This window comes from Pipistrellus kuhlii, unplaced genomic scaffold, assembly GCF_014108245.1.
Source record: "Pipistrellus kuhlii isolate mPipKuh1 unplaced genomic scaffold, mPipKuh1.p scaffold_m20_p_20, whole genome shotgun sequence".
NCBI classification, from domain to species: domain Eukaryota; kingdom Metazoa; phylum Chordata; class Mammalia; order Chiroptera; family Vespertilionidae; genus Pipistrellus; species Pipistrellus kuhlii.
In genome coordinates, this window is record NW_023425516.1 from 15,881,792 (window position 1) to 15,899,011 (window position 17,220).

The window sequence follows — 17,220 nt, forward strand, 5'->3', positions numbered from 1 at the left end:
AGCTGATTTGGCTCAGTGGATATATAGCATCGGCCTTCGGACTGAGGAGTCCCAGGTTCGATTCTGGTCAAGGGCATATGCCCAGGTTGTGGGTTTGGTCCCCGCTATGGGACATGCAGGAGGCAGCCAATCAATGTTTCTCCCTCTCTCTCTGAAATCAATAAAAATATATTTTAAAAATAAATAAAAAATAAGTCTTATTTCCTAATAAAGTCAGTAGAATCATTATAACCGGGTAGCTAGCCAACCATCTTCAAATTCTAGTCAAAAAGCCTGAAAGATTTGCCTAACAGTGTCTAACTGATGACAAAACAAGGGTCTTTTTCCTCTGGCTCAAACATATACATTAATGACCATAAGAAAAGGGAACTTAAACCAAAGTTATTTTAGAATATTGTACCTGAATTTAGATGTCAGGTATGAAAAAAGAAATATTACTTATAATAAAAAATTTATTTTCTAAAGAACAGATTACTTCAAAGAGGAAATAAATTTACCTGAGAAAAAGAACGAGGGTTGAATTCCTTTGCATTGGGATTCAATGTTGATTTCCTCACTTGCCTAAACCAGAACAAATATGTAAAGGCCAGTGAAATCTGCATGGAACTTGTTCTCTGAAGTCTCATACCTGACAGCTTTTTTAAAATTGCTAACCACATATTGCATTTAAACAATTCTCACTAGAAGATCATCAATCCACTTCATTAACACACACACACACAATGCCTGGCCAGCATGTCTCAGTGGTTGAGTGTGGACCTCTGAACCAGGAAGTTCAATTCCCAGTCAGGGCACAGGCCCGGGTTGCAAGCTCAATCGCCAGTGTGGGGCATCAGGAGATAGCCAATCGATGATTCTCACTCATATTTGCTGTTTTGCTGCATCTCTCTCTCTGCCTCTCTGAAATAAAAATATATTAAACACACACACACCCAGAGCCTTGGTTAGGTTGCTCAGTTGGTTATAGTTCCTGGTCAGGGCCCATATCTAGGTTTGATCCCTAGTCAGAATGTGTACAGGAGGCAACCGATGTTTCTCACATCGATGTTTCTGTCTCTCTAAAAATCAGTGAAAACATATCCTTCAGTGAGGGTTAAAATAAAATTAAAATATTAAAAATAAAACAAAGGGGGGAAAAATGAGGAACTTTTGTAATAATATGAACAATAAAGATTTATTAAAAATAAAAAAATAAAAAATAACACACACACACACACACACACACACACCACTCCTTAATCTGATAAAGACTGCCCAAAAAAAGGACAAATACTTTTTAAAATTATAATATATAATGTCTCTCTCAAAAGCGATCAATAAGTACTTTAACTGAAAAGACAGCAGCCCTTATAAAACATCCTGAAATTCAATTCTTAACATATCAATTCCTTAGCACGCACTATTTTCTAATGTGACAAAGTGTTTCCCACATGACACACCTCGAAGAAGTATTATAAAAAATTTCTGTCTCAAATCAAGAATAGCCAAAACCGGTTTGGCTCAGTGGTAGAGCGTCGGTCTGCGGACTGAAAGGTCCCGGGTTCGATTCCAGTAGAGGGCATGTACCTTGGTTGCGGGCACATCCCTGGTAGGGGGTGTGCAAGAGGCAGCTGGTCGATGTTTCTCTCTCATCGACATTTTTAGCTCTCTATCTCTCTCCCTTCCTCTCTGTAAAAAATCAATAAAATATATATTTAAAAAAAAAAAAATCAAGAATAAGCACTCCCCAATTTATCAACAAGATACATTCCAAAAGTTCAGTTGTAACTAGGTTGTATGGAATCCAGAACAAATAAGTCAATGAACGGTGCTTAGTTAGGTTCTGAGGCTAGCCTGTAGAAGTCCATTTAATTGATGGTACAAATACTGGATGTGCAAAATTAAGTCAACCTTAACAAATCTAATCAGTAACTAAAACACTGTTTCTGATGGACAATGTGAAGTGAGTAGGGGCGTCAGACACTTCTCTCTCTCGCAGGCAAAGGCAGTTCTTACTCCTGGCCACACAGCCAAGAGGGAGATATGGACAAGCATCCAGGGGATAAAGGTCCAAAAGTCAGTATTTTCAACTCCCTGCACACTTACAGAAAAAAAGCTTTCTTAATTTATGCCTAGAGTTTTTTGTTTTGTTTTGCCAAGGGATGCAAAAACGGAGAAGAGTCCAGGATACAATGACCTAATTTACTTACATAAGATATTATTTGTTTGGACAAGTTGTTTGTAATCTGAGAGCTACGGTATGTATGAAACAGTCTAAAAGTCCATGTAAATTCTTGAGTTGGAAAGCTCCGAACACCTTAAGAGAAAGTTAAGTAACAGGACATGCTAAATGCCAGGTCTACTTACTCAGCTGCATCTTTTTTCTCCTCTTTATCATCTTTCTCTTGTTTGCATCCAGGACTGGAAGTCTGAACTCCTTGGGAAGTGACCTCAGGCCCCCTCCTATGCTCCGCATTACTGAGGATGGAGGGGGAAATGCTGGGGCTGCTCGGCTTGCTGCTGCAACTGGTGCAGTTGCTGCTATTTTCAAGGAAAGAATCCTTAGCATTTGGTTCAATTTTGTCTTTGATCAAATCTCTTGATTTTTCTCCCTCTCTATTTTTGTTTAGCAGTTGATCCACAGATTCAGAAGTAGAACTTGGCTGTAACTAAATAAAGAAAATAATTATACTTAAATATTTTAAGTAACTCCAGAAATCAATTTTTTCCATAACACAAATACACTAACATTATTTGTAAGCATGAAATATATTGAATAAGGCTTTTTCATACTTTAAGAGTAATGTCTTTATTATAAGACAGTAAAAAAAATCTATACCCAAAAGTGGAATTGCAAAATCATAAGGTAGTTCTATTATTAATTTTTCAAGGATCCTCCACATTGTTTTCCATGGTGGCTGCATCAATTTATATTCCTGTTGGCAATGCACAAGGAGTCCCTGTTCACACATCCTGGCCAGCACTTGTTATTCTTTTTTATAACAGCCATTCTAATAGGTGTGAGGCGATTAACTTATTGTGGTTTTGATGGTGAGCACCTTTTCATGGATCTGTTAGCCATCTATCTGTATGTCTTCTTTGGAAAAATTTCTATTCTGATCCCATGTCCATTTTTTAATTTAAAATATTAAAAAAACTTTTTGCTTTAAATTGTGGGAGTACTTTATATATTTTGAAAATTAACTCATCAGATTTACAAATATTTTCTCTATTCAGTAGGTTGCCTTTTCATTTTATTGATGGTTTCCTTTGCTATACAGAAAAGCTTTTTAGTTTAATGCAGTCCAAGTGATTTACTTTTACTAAAGGTGCCTTTGCTTTTGGCTCTCAAAGGAAAAAAACCACCACCACCAATGAAAGACCAGATTTTTGTGAACCATCATATTTCAAGGACACGTGCATGTCATGAGGGTGTGTCTGATTCATTCGCTGAGCAATGCAGTACATTACTATGCATTAGCTACTGCCCAAAGCATTGATGGAAGTTCAAACACACAGATAGCCAGGCCTATCTTTTACTAGCAATGAGAATCTGGGAAAATTATTTAACTTGTCTTTGCCTTAGTTTCCTATGTATACATAGGGTAATAGTAAGACTTACTTCAAAGGGATGATAGGACAATAAAAAGTTTATCATATAAACACTTAGAGCAGTGTCTGATACATAAGAAATACTCAATAAAGGTAAAGCTAATAACATCTTATCTGGATAGATTAATGAATTTGATTACTCAGGCCCCAAACAGCAATAGAACTGAAAATCCTAGAGATAAGAGTTTTAATGCTATATCTATCTGGAATTTAGAGATCAAGTATTAAAAAAGATTTACAGGAAGTTGCAAATTGATAACAAAATGTTTCCTATTAAATGAAGATTTACAGAGAGTGTGTGGTACTGGCATAAAAGATAGACATAGCTCTATGGGGAAGAACTGAGTCCAGCAGCAAACCTTCACAATTGCAGTCAATAGTTTTTCATTTTTCAACAAGGGTACAATTCAATGAAATGTCTTTTCCACACGGTGCTGGGACAAATCATATCAACATGCAAAAGAATGAATTTGGAGCCCTACTTCACACAACATAAAAAAATTACTCAAGCCGAAACTGGTTTGGCTCAGTGGTTGGAGCGTCAGCCTGCAGACTGAAGGGTCTCGGGTGTGATTTGTACCTAGGTTGTAGATCCCCAGTGGGTTGCATGTGGGAGGCAACCAATTGGTGTGCTTCTCTCACATCAATGTTTCTCTCACTGTCTCTCTCCCTCTCCCTTCCACTCTCTGGAAATCAATGGAGAAAGTATCCTTGGGTAAGGATCAATAACAAAAAATAAATAAAATAAAATATACTTTTAACAAAACAATGCCAAAAGAAATTACTTAAAATAATCACAGCCGAAAGTGAAACTCTTAGAAGTAATGAGAGCAGCCCTAGCTGGTTTGGCTTAGTGGACAGAGCGTCGACCTGGGGATCGAATGGTCCCGGATTTGATTCTGGTCAGGGCAAATGCTGGGTTGCAGCCTCAATCCCCAATAGAGGGCGTGCAGGAGGCAGCCGATCAATGAATCTCTTATCATTGATGTTGCTATCTTTCTGTTCCTCTCCATTCTTATTGGAAATCAATAAAAATATTAAAAAGAGAGCAAATCTTTATGACTGTGACATATGCTGCTGGTGGGAATGTAAAATAGTACAGCTGCTTTGGCAAACAGCCTGGAATTTTTCCTCAAGAGGTTAAGAACAGTTATCATATGACTCAGAAATTCCCTCCCCAAGAAAAATAAAAATGTATGTCCACCCAAAAACTGCCCACTAATGTGTTCATAGCAGCATTACTCATTAAAGTAAAAAAGTGGTCACAACCCAAAGACACCTCAGTTAATGAATGGATCAACAATATAGCCTATTCACACAATGGCATCTGTAAAAAGGAATGAAGTATCGATAAATGCTCCAACATAAATGAACCTTGAAAACATTATGCTAAATGAAATAAGCCAGTCACAAAAGGCCACATACTGTATGATTCCATTCATATAAAATATCCAGAATAGGGAAATCTATAGAGACTAAAACAGATTAGAAGTTGTTTAAGACCTTGGGGGACGAACAGCAGTGTTTGACAGCAAATGAAGAGTGACTGCGAAGGGGTATGAGGCTTCTTTTTGGGATGAAGAAACTTCTAAAATTTAACTCTGAGTAAACTAAACTCACTGAATTATACTCTTTAAAATGGCTAAATTATATGCCAATTTTACCTCAATAAAACTGTTACAAAAATATACCAACTTATATGCTTTAAAGCAAAAGTATTCCTTTCCTTCAAAACCTAATAAACTCAAAGCAGTGTACTCTAAGAAGGAACTGAATGAGTGACTATAAGAAATAAATCTGAGGAAACAAAAGCAAATGGAGAAGTATATCTATTGCTAACAAAATGAAGATTATGAAAAATAATATATTTTGCTTAGATATCTATTCATATGCGGTGAAAAGAAGTGTATAGAAACCTAACCTAGAAATCCTGTTTGGAGAATTCATACATAACGCAAAAGAAATAAAAAGTTATGGCATTAAATAAATACAAGAGTACAGGAAAAATACTCCTCCCTCTGACAGGAGAATGCAGCTGAGGACAAGTTCACAGGAGCACTTTAGTTAGGGAAAGGCTGATGATCATATTTTTTTCTCTTTGAGAAGCTAAGTTTCAGGATGATCTCTTGAGTTGGTCTCAAAATATACCTTAATATGCACAGTATATTAGTAAATATTGAGCAAAAAATGAAACAGTTATTCAGGTGAGTTTACAGTATATTCAGCAAGTCTATCAAAGATTGCTACCACATGCAGTTAGGGGTGACCAGGCCAGGCCAGCAGGGGAGGGCAGTTAGGGCCAAAATGAGTGCTCAAAATGTAAACCTGCAACTACATCACCATCCCAGAGTGCAGGGTACCTTCTACCCCACATCAGAGAGTGAACACCTTGGTCTTGCTCTGCTCTTCAGTGAATCAAGTAATCAAATGAACACCAAATAATAACTTATGGTAGCTTCAAATGTTAAAAATTATATTCCTTTTCATTTTATATCTGTATTGTTCTTATAAAGCTTCATGATTATAGCTACCCTAAAGCATAGGCAAAGACAACTTTAAGAATGTTTAGCTTTTTATGCACACGGTTCGATGTTTGTGTTTGTACATATAAATCCATTTTTATAAACTGATAACATAAAAATTTTTTGTAACATTTAATATTTATTTTTTAAGATTCTAATGCAACACTTACCCTAAAATCATTCTTAAATTTCTTTAAGTCATCAATCTGTTTTCTATGCTCGGAAACAACTGGTGATATACCTGTAAAATTAATAATGATTACAGATTTATTTCTAATCTTTAACTTGAATTCTTTTAAGATCAGATGCTAGAAATTAAAATAAATTCGCTCAGCTGGTGTGGCTCAATGATTGAGCGTGGACCAATGAATCAGGAGGCCACGGATCGATTCCTGGTCAGGGCACATGCCTGGGTTGTGGACTCGATCACCAGTGAGGGTGACCAGTGAGGGTGTGTAGGAAGCAGCTGATCAATGATTCTTCATTGTTGTTTCTATCACTCTCTCCCTTTCCCTTCCTCTCTGAAATCAATAAATAAAAATTTTTAAATGAAAATAAGTTACCAAAATAAAAATTTTAATACATAAATCATAGACTTTAGTATTTGTCACATTATGCATTTAAATATGCACAATACTAAGAAAAGGTGTTTAACAAAAATACTTTATATTGGGCATGAGATTAGACATACTCCTTTCTATTTCTCTTTCTTTCTTTTTTTTTTTTTTTTTTTTTTAACATGTTTTATTGTTTTTTTACAGAGAGGGAGGGAGAGGTGTAGAGAGTTAGAAACATCAATGAGAGAAAACATCGATCAGTTGCCTCCTGCACACCTCCCACTGGGGATGGGCCCGCAACCAAGGTACATGTCCCTGACCGGAATCGAACCTGGAACCCTTCAGTCTGCAGGTCGATGCTCTATCCACTGAGCCAAACTGGTTATGGCACTCTTTTATTTCTATAGTTTTCCCTAAAGACTTTTTAAAGTTCTCACCTTTATTTTCAACTTTTGAGAAGCTGGGTGATGTCTCATTGGGCTTCATGTTTTCTTTATTCCCTGCAGGAGAGTTCTGCCTCTGATCTTGAAGCCTGGAATCCTTAGCTAGAACATAATTTTTGAAAAAAAAATTTAAAGTTAGATAAATGTTAGAAAAGTAAAATGGGGCCGAAACCGGTTTGACTCAGTGGATAGAGCGTCAGACTGCGGACTGAAAGGTCCCGTGTTCCACTCCGGTCAAGGGCATGTACCTTGGTTGCGGGCACATCCCCAGTAGGGCGTGTGCAAGAGGCAGCTGATCGATGTTCTCTCTCATCGACGTTTCTAACTCTTTATCCCTCTCTCTTCCTCTCTGTAAAAAAATCAATAAAATATAAAGACATAGTGTTGGAGTTAAAAAAAAAATTTTTTTAAAAAGGAAAGTAAAATGGGAAAATATTCAAAAATTTTTGTCTCCTACTCTTTTGGAAAATAGTATTTCCACTTAAAGAGGCTTTTCTCTTTTGCAGACAAATGAAACATCAATAATTTTATGTTAATATTAGAGGCCTGGTGCATGAAATTCATGCATGGGGTATTTGTGTGTGTGTGTCCCTCAGCCCAGCCTGCACCACCTCCAATCTGGGACCCCTCGAGGGATGTCCGACTGCCCATTTAGGCCCTATCCCACTGGGCTGCTAGCTCCCAACCACTTGTCTGCCTGCCAATCTGATCACTCCCTAACTACTCCTCTGCCAGCCTGATCGATGCCTAACTGCTCCCCTGCTGGCATGGTGTCAACCCCCCCCTCCCCCAAATACTCTCCCCTACAGGCCTGGTTGCCCCAACTGCCCTCCCCTACAGGCTTGGTCACCCCCATCTGCCCTCCCCCCGCTGGCCATCTTGTGTTGGAGTGGTGGTCAATTTGCATATCACTCTTTTATTCTATAGGATTTACTATTCAGGAATGTTAACCCTCTTAACAAAACACAGTCAATAATAACATATAAAATTGGTAGTAATAAACAGCTAACTTCATGTACATAAAACTTTAAATGTGCACACAAATACCTATCCTTGAATAAAGCATAGCATTTTTTGTATAATGTTCAACCTGTAACGCTGCACTCTGCAGACAACAGGGCGGATCGGAAGCCTTTTCTTACCCTCAATAGATGGGGTGACAGCTCTGTTAGATGCAGGACTGGCAGGCGTGGGAGATGCAGCTGGAACAGGCATAGCAACAGCTTCTGTGGGAATAACACCAGCTTGGGGAGAAGCAAGAACGGGTCCACTAGGAGTATTTCCAATACTGTTCTGTCTGGGAGACCTGGGTCTGTGAGTTTTGGGGGATAATCTTGGAACTAGAAGAAAAGAAAGTTATCCATTACATTCTCAGCTCAAATATCACCTCCTCAAGGAGCTTCTCTTAAGATCTAGGTAAAAATAGTCCTATCTGACCTCCATATTCCCAATTATCCTATCCCATCACCCTGATTTGCTTTTCCAGAGTCTTAGTAAGAGTGGTAATGATTGAGAATATACTAATAACTAAGTACAAGTGTAGTTTTTCCTTCTAACTGAATATATTAAGTCTAAAAGGCAATATTTTAAATGAAGTTAGAAACTGGATTTCTAAGGTAAGATAAATGCCACTTTAAAAAACAAAGATGGCAATATTCTCTATTAAAAAGTGAGACCGGCCGAGACCGGTTTGGCTCAATGGATAGAGCGTCGGCTTGGGGACTGAGGGGTTCCGGGTTCGATTCTGGTCAAGGGCATGTACCTTGGTTGCGGGCATATCCCCAGTAGGGGGTGTGCAAGAGGCAGCTGATCGATGACTCTCTCTCATCGATGTTTCTAACTCTCTATCTCTTTCCCTTCCTCTCTGTACAAAATCAATAAAATATATTTGAAAAAAAAAAAAAAAAAAAAAGTGAGACCGTTTCTTTCTTTAAAAAGGTGTGTAACCTGGCTGGTGTGGCTCAGTTGTTGAGCATCAACCTATGAACCAGGAGGTCACAATTCAATTCCCAGTTAGGGCACACGCCCTGGTTGCGGGCTCAGTCCCCACTGTGGGATGTACTGGAGGCAGCCAATCGATGATTCTCATCCCTCTCCCTTCCTCTCTGAAATCAATAGAAAATTTTTTTTTAAAGTGTATGTGTGTGTGTGTATCCCTAAGAAACAGGCTAAGATATTTCTCTTTCCAATAACAAACTCAAACACCTTTTAGCAGCTTGCAACCAATCCTATATGTTCTCTCTTGCCACATCAAGATCCATTCTGTAGTAACTAAGGAAACCAGGGATTCAATTTAGCCAGGAGGGGAAGATAACCAAGCAAAGGCTCATATGCATAGTTTCAAAATAAGTATTTAATTAGTTTTCATATTCCTTTATAAACCCATTTGTAGAGCTCAGATTCAAAGGTTTAGAGAAAATGGTTCTATTTGCTTCACATTAGAGGTTCATTACTTTAAGTCACAAGGGTCAAAGAGGAAAATTATTATTCAACATTTGCAATTTTTTAAATTATTATGAAGAACAAACTTATTACACTGTCCTATATGTACTAATGACAAATATGTTTTCACTCTTTCACTCCTATAATCATGCTTTACTCTCAAAATTCATTTCTAGATCTGAGTATGTCACATGATTAATAGTAGAAATGGAAAATACAGATTTTTAGAAATCTATTTTGTTAATTTTTTACTTATAACTGGAGACCAAAGAAAAAAATAGAAATTCCAAAGGAATTTACAATATAATTACATATTCATTAAGCTGAGAGGTGTATATCAACTAAAGAAATTTAACAGAGTTTGGTATATTTTTGTTTGTTAAGCTTAAAGATATTTTTTCTTTTAAAGGTTTGATGCACTGATTAAAATAAGACTGAAACAAAAAAGGCAATCATTGCCTGCCCTCTCTCTAGTTATCATGAAAGCAAAACGTAAGTAGAAAAAGCAGTCTTAGTTTATTTATAAGATCGAGTCAAAGTGTGTGTACTTTTTATACTTTTATAGCTGCTGTCAGTACATTCTTTAGGCTAGTCACAGATAAATCTTGGGTCTCTCATATGTGTTTGATATTCCTTGTAAGGGAAGTATAATCAGTAGTTAGTGCCGTATACAGATGCCATAGAAGCAACATAGCACTGTGAGCCCAAAATAAATGTATAAGGAATGAATCAAGCTGCTGAGAGGATAGAAAATATGATCACTCCAAATGGCATTTACATTCTGTACTTAACTTATATTTCAGTACTTTATATATAAAAAGGATATTCATACTTATAAGTAGCATATGAATCTCATCACAAGTCCATAAATAGACTAGGCAAAATTTTACTCACTGAGACACTGAAATTCAGAATGAACACAAATTTGCTCTAACATATGATGAGAGTGCCGAGACCGGTTTGGCTCAGTGGATAGAGCGTCAGCCTGAGGACTGAAAGGTCCCGGGTTCGATTCCAGTCAAGGGCATGTACCTTGGTTGCAGGCACATCCCCAGTAGGGGTTGTGCAAGAGGCAGCTGATCGATGATTCTCTCTCAGTGATGTTTCTAACTCTCTGTCCCTCTCTCTTCCTCTCTGTAAAAAAATCAATAAAACATATTTTAAAAAAAACAACAAAAAAAACATATGATGAGAGTAAGTTGTAGAGCCCAGAATAAATATATACATTTTCCAATCCCTGGTTACTTCATTTTTAATATATACACATATACTTCCTCAATAAGCTTGAGCTCAGCCCTTCTTATATTTAGTAAAGTTACAATATCAACACTGTCGTCGAAACCGGTTTGGCTCAGTGAACAGAGCATCGGTCTGCGAACTCAGGGGTCCCGGGTTCGATTCCGGTGAAGGGCATGTACATTGACTGCGGGAATGTCCCCAGTGGGAGGTGTGCGGGAGGCAGTTGGTTGATGTCACTCTCTCATTGATGTTTCTAGCTCTCTGTCCCTCTCCCTTCCTCTCTGTAAAAAATCAATAAAATACAAAATGAACATTGTCATCATGCTCTAATCCACGTTACCTACCCCCGCTGACCACAGATGACCACGTGCCCCCCGCTGGACTGGTCCTTGCTGCCGGAGGAACCACTGCTTCACTCGGTGGAGTATGGGATACAAATTCTAGTCCACTGGAAATGGAACCCCTTCCAGCAGAAACTCTATGATTTCGAGGGTGACGCTGGGCCTTGGGGGACATCCTTGGAGGCCCTAAGAAAGGAAGAGCGAACATCACATGAATGCCACAATGTCCATCAGTACAACTTTTCTGCCAAATACACACAGCGCCCCATTCACACACATCTGATTCTCTCTCTCTTTTCCTTGGTTTGGGGGGGGGATGTGTGTAAATATATTTTTGGGCCATATTCTTTCAGAATTATTTTGTAGAATGCTACAAAGTTTTATAAATTTTATTTTATTTCTATTTTTAAAGAAAGGAAAGGATGAAGTTAATGGTAACAAATCACACAATAAGATATCATAATGCTTCAAAGATTTTAGCAATTTAGCCTATATCCATTTTGATAAGCATTTAAAAACATATACATATAAAATGCTAACAGAAGTGATGGCTACATGATGGTATAATTTTTAGTTTACCATATATACTTTTTGCTTGCCCCTCAAATTTTCTATATTATTTTTTAAATTATAAAAATATCTTTAAACAAAAAACTAGTAATCCCTATATATCTTTGTATTATTAATATATATGTACATATCCCCACATTTCTCTAAAATCTTCGTTTATCTACCTCTTCTGCCATGGTAATCAATTTTACAACCCATGCCTTAACCAGTTCTCCCTAGTAAGCAGTTCCTCACTCAACAGGCTATCAGCTGAAAATTCTACTGTTAAAGCATGACTTTTAAAACCGGAATAATTGAGATTTGGGGAAGAAATTTCCACAATATGAATTATCAAAATTCTACATAATTAATTCTGTCACCCATTAACTTTATTTATTTCTTAAGAAGTCTACTGTACTTTCAAACAAAATAGGTAAAAACTGGACAGAATGGCTCTCACCAGAGAAGCCAGACAATGCCAACTCCTTCATGTCAAAGCCCAGGCTCCTCACCTCATCTGCTGCCAAACTGCATAATGTCACGTTAGTTTGTGTCCTCAGCAGGAATTTAATCATGGATATAATCTTAAAAAAGATGTTAATCTTACATACTATAGTCTTCAATGGGAGATATAATTGAAGTCTATCAAAGAATGATTTAAGAATTGGGGATATGCATATTTTACATACTTTTTTATATCTCTTAGAAAAAGACTGATAAAGTAGGTTGGCATACCTCAATGAAAATCAAACTAAAACTTTAAAAAAATTCATTCTTTTGAGTAATATAGCAAATACTTACAGAAACAAAATATACTCTATTAAGCACAAAACACCACTCTATTTAATAGTGTTAATTTTGAACTTCACACTTGAAAAATGATTCACTGTCATCTACCTACGTGATTAGAAAACATTTTTAATTCCAATTAGTTAACAAGAAACCTGAGATGCAGCACCCAAATAAGCAGAAGGTGACCCTGCCCGACAGTCAGTCCACAAGCAGCCCATGCACCGCACTGTCAACGCTCACACTCACTATGGAGTCCTGCTCAGCCACCACAGTCATGACAACAACATCACTTATTTAAACAACAGCCTATGACAGTGTTTTGACAGAATTTAACTTTTTGTTTAGTGGCCACCATTACAGGCCCTTCAGAGAAAGGAAGTCACCTTGAAGATCAGTGCAACCTGCTGTTGAAGGTTAGCCACTTTAGTCAAGGTCACATGACCTCCTTGCCTGGAGGGCAACAATTTATTAAAAAGCAGGCAGCATAGTTTTCTCTGGGAAAGCACTTTATACCAGAAAACTGTATTAGTCTCAACAGAAGCCAATAAAAGGCAATCTTAATGAACAAATCAGATAAAAATTATTTGAACAAAAGGACATTATCATTCAGAAAACAGGCTCTTAATGTATGTACTACATTTAAGTTAAAATATGATCTTTCTACAACACATCCATATATTTGATGTGTAGCAATGGCAAATTAGCATCACATATTGACTGAGAATTATATTCTTTTTCCCACAAGGGCAAAAATAAGAAATAAAACCCTAAAGATAAAAATTTATATATGGTTTTTATTAACAATTTTACTTTAGATCCAGAACTTCTTCCAGATTCAAGTAGACTTTCATTATAAAATATTGCAAAGCAAATTTTTTTTTTTAATTCCCCAAACATAAAACCAAACACTATTGTAATCTAAGGGTTGACACAAAAGGCAGCTAATGGAATGTCCCTCTCAAAAGTATCCCTAAATCACCACTCCTGCCTCTGGCCAACAGGTAGTTCACTAATACCTTGGCCAGGAACTATAAAACGATAGGTTCTACAGGAAGGCCAAGCCTGGGTGAAGAGCTCATTGTTCGCCATTAATCATCGTGCCCAGTGTGCACTGCGGGGAGAAGGTCCTGGGCAGACCTGCTGGGGCTGTACAGGAGCGTCATTACCAGGCAGAGATAATCCCCATTCTTACAATTCAGGATAGTTCATAGCTTCACACAGCATTTATCAAATTTCTCTCTAATGAACAAAAGGTTAATAGAAATAGTTTTAATAAACTAAAGTTAAAACACGGAAATTATAGGTTATCAAATAATGAAGAGGAAACTTTTCTAATTATAAACTCACATAGGAGTTAAACAAAGACAAACAAAAACATGAACAAATTGTGGTATTGTACCTTCTGAAGACATGCGTTTAGGCATAGTAGAGACAGGAGCTGGAGAACCATGAGCAGAGGGGTGAGACGGGGGTCTGGATGGCCGCGAGGGGGGCCTGGAGGGCGGCCGTGTAGGGGTGGCTGCCCGAGGTGGAAGAGAGTTGGGACCTGACTGGTAGCGAGAAGGTGGGCGAGAGGAAGGAGATGGGCAAGGCGATGGCCAGGGAACACCTGACAGAACAAATGATATGAAGGAAAGTATAAAAACTAAAGAAAAAAATGAGGGAAAAAGTAAACAGAAAAAAAAAGTAAAATGACAAAAATGATTTCTTGTACATTTTAACCCTTTGAGGACAGTCATTTGATTTGTGATAAGTTTTAGCATAACTTAAACTGACATAAATTCACATTTTACTTTAACCTCCTTAAAATTAATCTGTTTAAATGAATACACGTTCCCAAAGGGTTAATTAGGATCTACACATACTACTGAAGAAGACAGTTAAGACTTTGCCTATTAATCCTACTTCTACAACTGTTTCTCAGTAATAAATAGATAAAAGAAGTATAACATATAGTAATTTCACACAATAAATCATAAAACTCAGGAATAACATTTACATTAGTTTTAGCTTTTGAAATATAATGAAAATAAGCACTAACTATAAAATCCCATTAAAAATGCTGGTTTCTCATAACCATTTGTGATTTTCATCTAGTTTATACTTGAACATAAGCTTCAGTCTGAAATCTCATTAAGCAAGTTCATTCAAGTAGAAATAAAATATTTCTTCCACTATTTTCCAGAGTCATGGGAGTGACAAAGGTTAATATTCAGTGCCTTCTCGAAAAACACTTCAATCTTATCAAATAATAAAAAGGAGGACCTTCTGTATAATTTTGCAGCTTTTCTTATCTAAATTAACTTATCTAAGAAATTGCTTAACGAACTACAGAGCAGTCATCACCAAATAACTGCCACTGATGGATATGCACAGGTCAAAATACAGCTAACAGTAAACACAGCATATCACTTACCTTCGTCTTAGCAAAGAGTCCAGGTCTCCTCTCCACAGGCTGCCACACACTTGAGTATCATACATTTCCCAGCCCCTTCAGGATTTTACTTTGGAAATTCTGTTCATGAACAACTGGAAATTCTTTACTCAGCGAGCAAAGAAATTTCACCCCCAATACTAAGTATATGAAATACTCAAGCGTGTTCATTTGGAGAGGAATTCTGGAGAAAGACTCAATAAAATGAAATTGGAAACTTAGTGTTCTCTATTTTCCCTCCTTACTTTCCAAACTTAAGATACCTAAAATGGATTGCCCGCTTTCTCCCCTAAGTTAGTATTATTAATTACTGTATTTCCATACTGTCTACAGTATTGCTGTCTAGTGTGTACCAGACTTAAAGATCCATGACCTATGTGTGTGTCATGAGGTAGAGTAGAAATATCTCCTACTGAAGATGCGTGCAAGTTTCTTTTACTTAAACTACAATAGCCATCTTTACACTAAGAGTTGTTTTGGTTGCTTTTTAAGCACATTTCACTCGTCACCTTCTTCACATGACTGTTGGTCATGTCTTGTCATCTCAAATCTTTTCTTGAAGTAAGCAGAATATAAATATGTAAGCAAACAGTAAATGAAAATGAATATATATTAACCACTAAGTGTTTCACACAGAATAGGATTTTCCATTGAAATTTTGTGTAAATAACTTTATCATCCAGTGTTTTAAAAATTGAGAACCTACCCAAAGTTTCCAATTTCTTTATATGTGGAGTGTTTTGTATTATTTGCCAAGTGAATGTCTTTGGTTAAATTTAGCACTTTATCTTAACACATTATGCTAAATGCATTCCAATTACTTATACTAACTTTTACTAATTTGATATTCACAAAGGTAAATTTAAATAATTTTTTGAACTGAAAACAACTCCACAGAAATTAAGGTGTGCACTTCTTATTATGTAAACTTGTAATTATTTAGAAAGCGATATATTTGATTAATAACACTGAAAAATTTGGTCAAAATACTTGCCTCCATTAACTACTCTTTGGTCTGAACCAGAATTCGGGTTGAAATCTGACGTGTGGGAAGCGGATCTCGATGCCATGGAGCCCGATCCCGGCTGGCCCATTCGCGGTGAATTCTGCCGCCCACTTCCCCAGGACATGACTTCTCTATTTCTTTGTCCAGGAGGAATATATTTATTTTCCCTGAAAAGGAGAGATCCTCTAAATTATTTTATCCTAATAGGAACCAGGCCAATAAAACAAACCTAAAAGTAATTTAGGCAGAAGGGACTTCTTCTTATAAAAAGGTTAAATACTAAACCCCACTCCCAGAAACCCCTGGCTTCCAATTTACTGAGTTCTAGCTCCCTATCTTTCATTTCCCTCAGATTTTCCCTCCTCAGCAAAGTTTAACAGACATGTGTTCATTCTAATCTACTCTGCCGCTTCATGGCTGACTATTAATCATTGCCTATCTTCTTTGTTGGCTCTCTCTCGTTTCTCTGAGATCTCTTCTTTCTGCGCTTATTCAAGGTTGTTCATGACTTTATTATCAACGATGCTGATGAATCCTAAGTCCCCTGCCAGTCTCAGCCTCAACATCTCCCACTTACACTTTCATTCAAATCGCCAGACTCTCAGCTATGAGTGTGGTAAAACGGGATGCGTATCTTATGCTACCGAATATATAGCAGGTGCTTTTCAACACATGTCTGACAGATGAATGAAAGATCTGTGAAGCCTTCTATTGCAATAAACTGCACAGATAGACTCATTATATAGCCCCTCAAACTTGCTCCACATTTTCTGTCTCCATTAATAGTTCAACCACCAGCCCACTTAGTTATCAAATAAACCTGTTCCCCTGGTTTTTCTAACCTTTCCACTGCTAGCCCTGGTCTAGTTCGTTCGTTACCAAGTTCTCACACTAGTCCCAGAGTCCCTTCATATCACCCCTGCCTACAGGTGCTCTTTCAACGTGACATGTGAAGCCCTTCGCTCCCTCAGTTCCTATCACCTGCAGCCACCCTCGCACCCTCTAAACTCACCCTGTACCTACACACATGAAACTGGCCTTTCCCTCAGCTGCTGGGGTTCTTCCACTCATCTTTCCACCATGTGAGGAATTCTTCTGTTTCTCTGAGTGGCTGATGCCATCACAAAATGTCTCCCCCTCTGACCATACAGGCTATGCTCGTTCCTCCTCCCTCTGAACGTCCCTAGTACTTTGAACACACCGCTAATCTAAATGAGCTCTTCCAGGCCGGGGCTTTCTCATCGCTATATATCCAACACTGGACAACAGAAAGCTGATGCTCTAAAAATACTTCCCAAGATTTC

General features: G+C 37.5%; 1 protein-coding gene across 15 annotated transcripts in view; it reads right to left on the bottom strand.

Annotated features, from left to right (window-relative positions):
- ATXN2 (ataxin 2) overlaps positions 1 to 17,220 on the bottom strand; it is a 91,828-nt gene that overhangs the window by 29,186 nt on the left and 45,422 nt on the right. For 10 of the 15 annotated variants that reach the window (XR_004989999.2, XR_004990000.2, XM_036449286.2 and 7 more), the window contains 8 exons: positions 15,905 to 16,083; positions 13,876 to 14,121; positions 11,139 to 11,321; positions 8,256 to 8,453; positions 7,108 to 7,215; positions 6,284 to 6,354; positions 2,347 to 2,648; positions 498 to 561 (listed from right to left, as the gene is read on the bottom strand). Coding sequence is in view for 13 of the 15 variants with exons in the window: in XM_036449286.2 (XP_036305179.1) it covers positions 498 to 561; positions 2,347 to 2,648; positions 6,284 to 6,354; positions 7,108 to 7,215; positions 8,256 to 8,453; positions 11,139 to 11,321; positions 13,876 to 14,121; positions 15,905 to 16,083 (1,351 nt within the window). In the remaining 2 variants the exon portion in view is untranslated. The remainder of the gene's footprint in view (positions 1 to 497; positions 562 to 2,346; positions 2,649 to 6,283; positions 6,355 to 7,107; positions 7,216 to 8,255; positions 8,454 to 11,138; positions 11,322 to 13,875; positions 14,122 to 15,904; positions 16,084 to 17,220) is intronic. The other 5 variants (XM_036449281.2, XM_036449287.2, XM_036449284.2 and 2 more) reach the window with 2 other exon arrangements.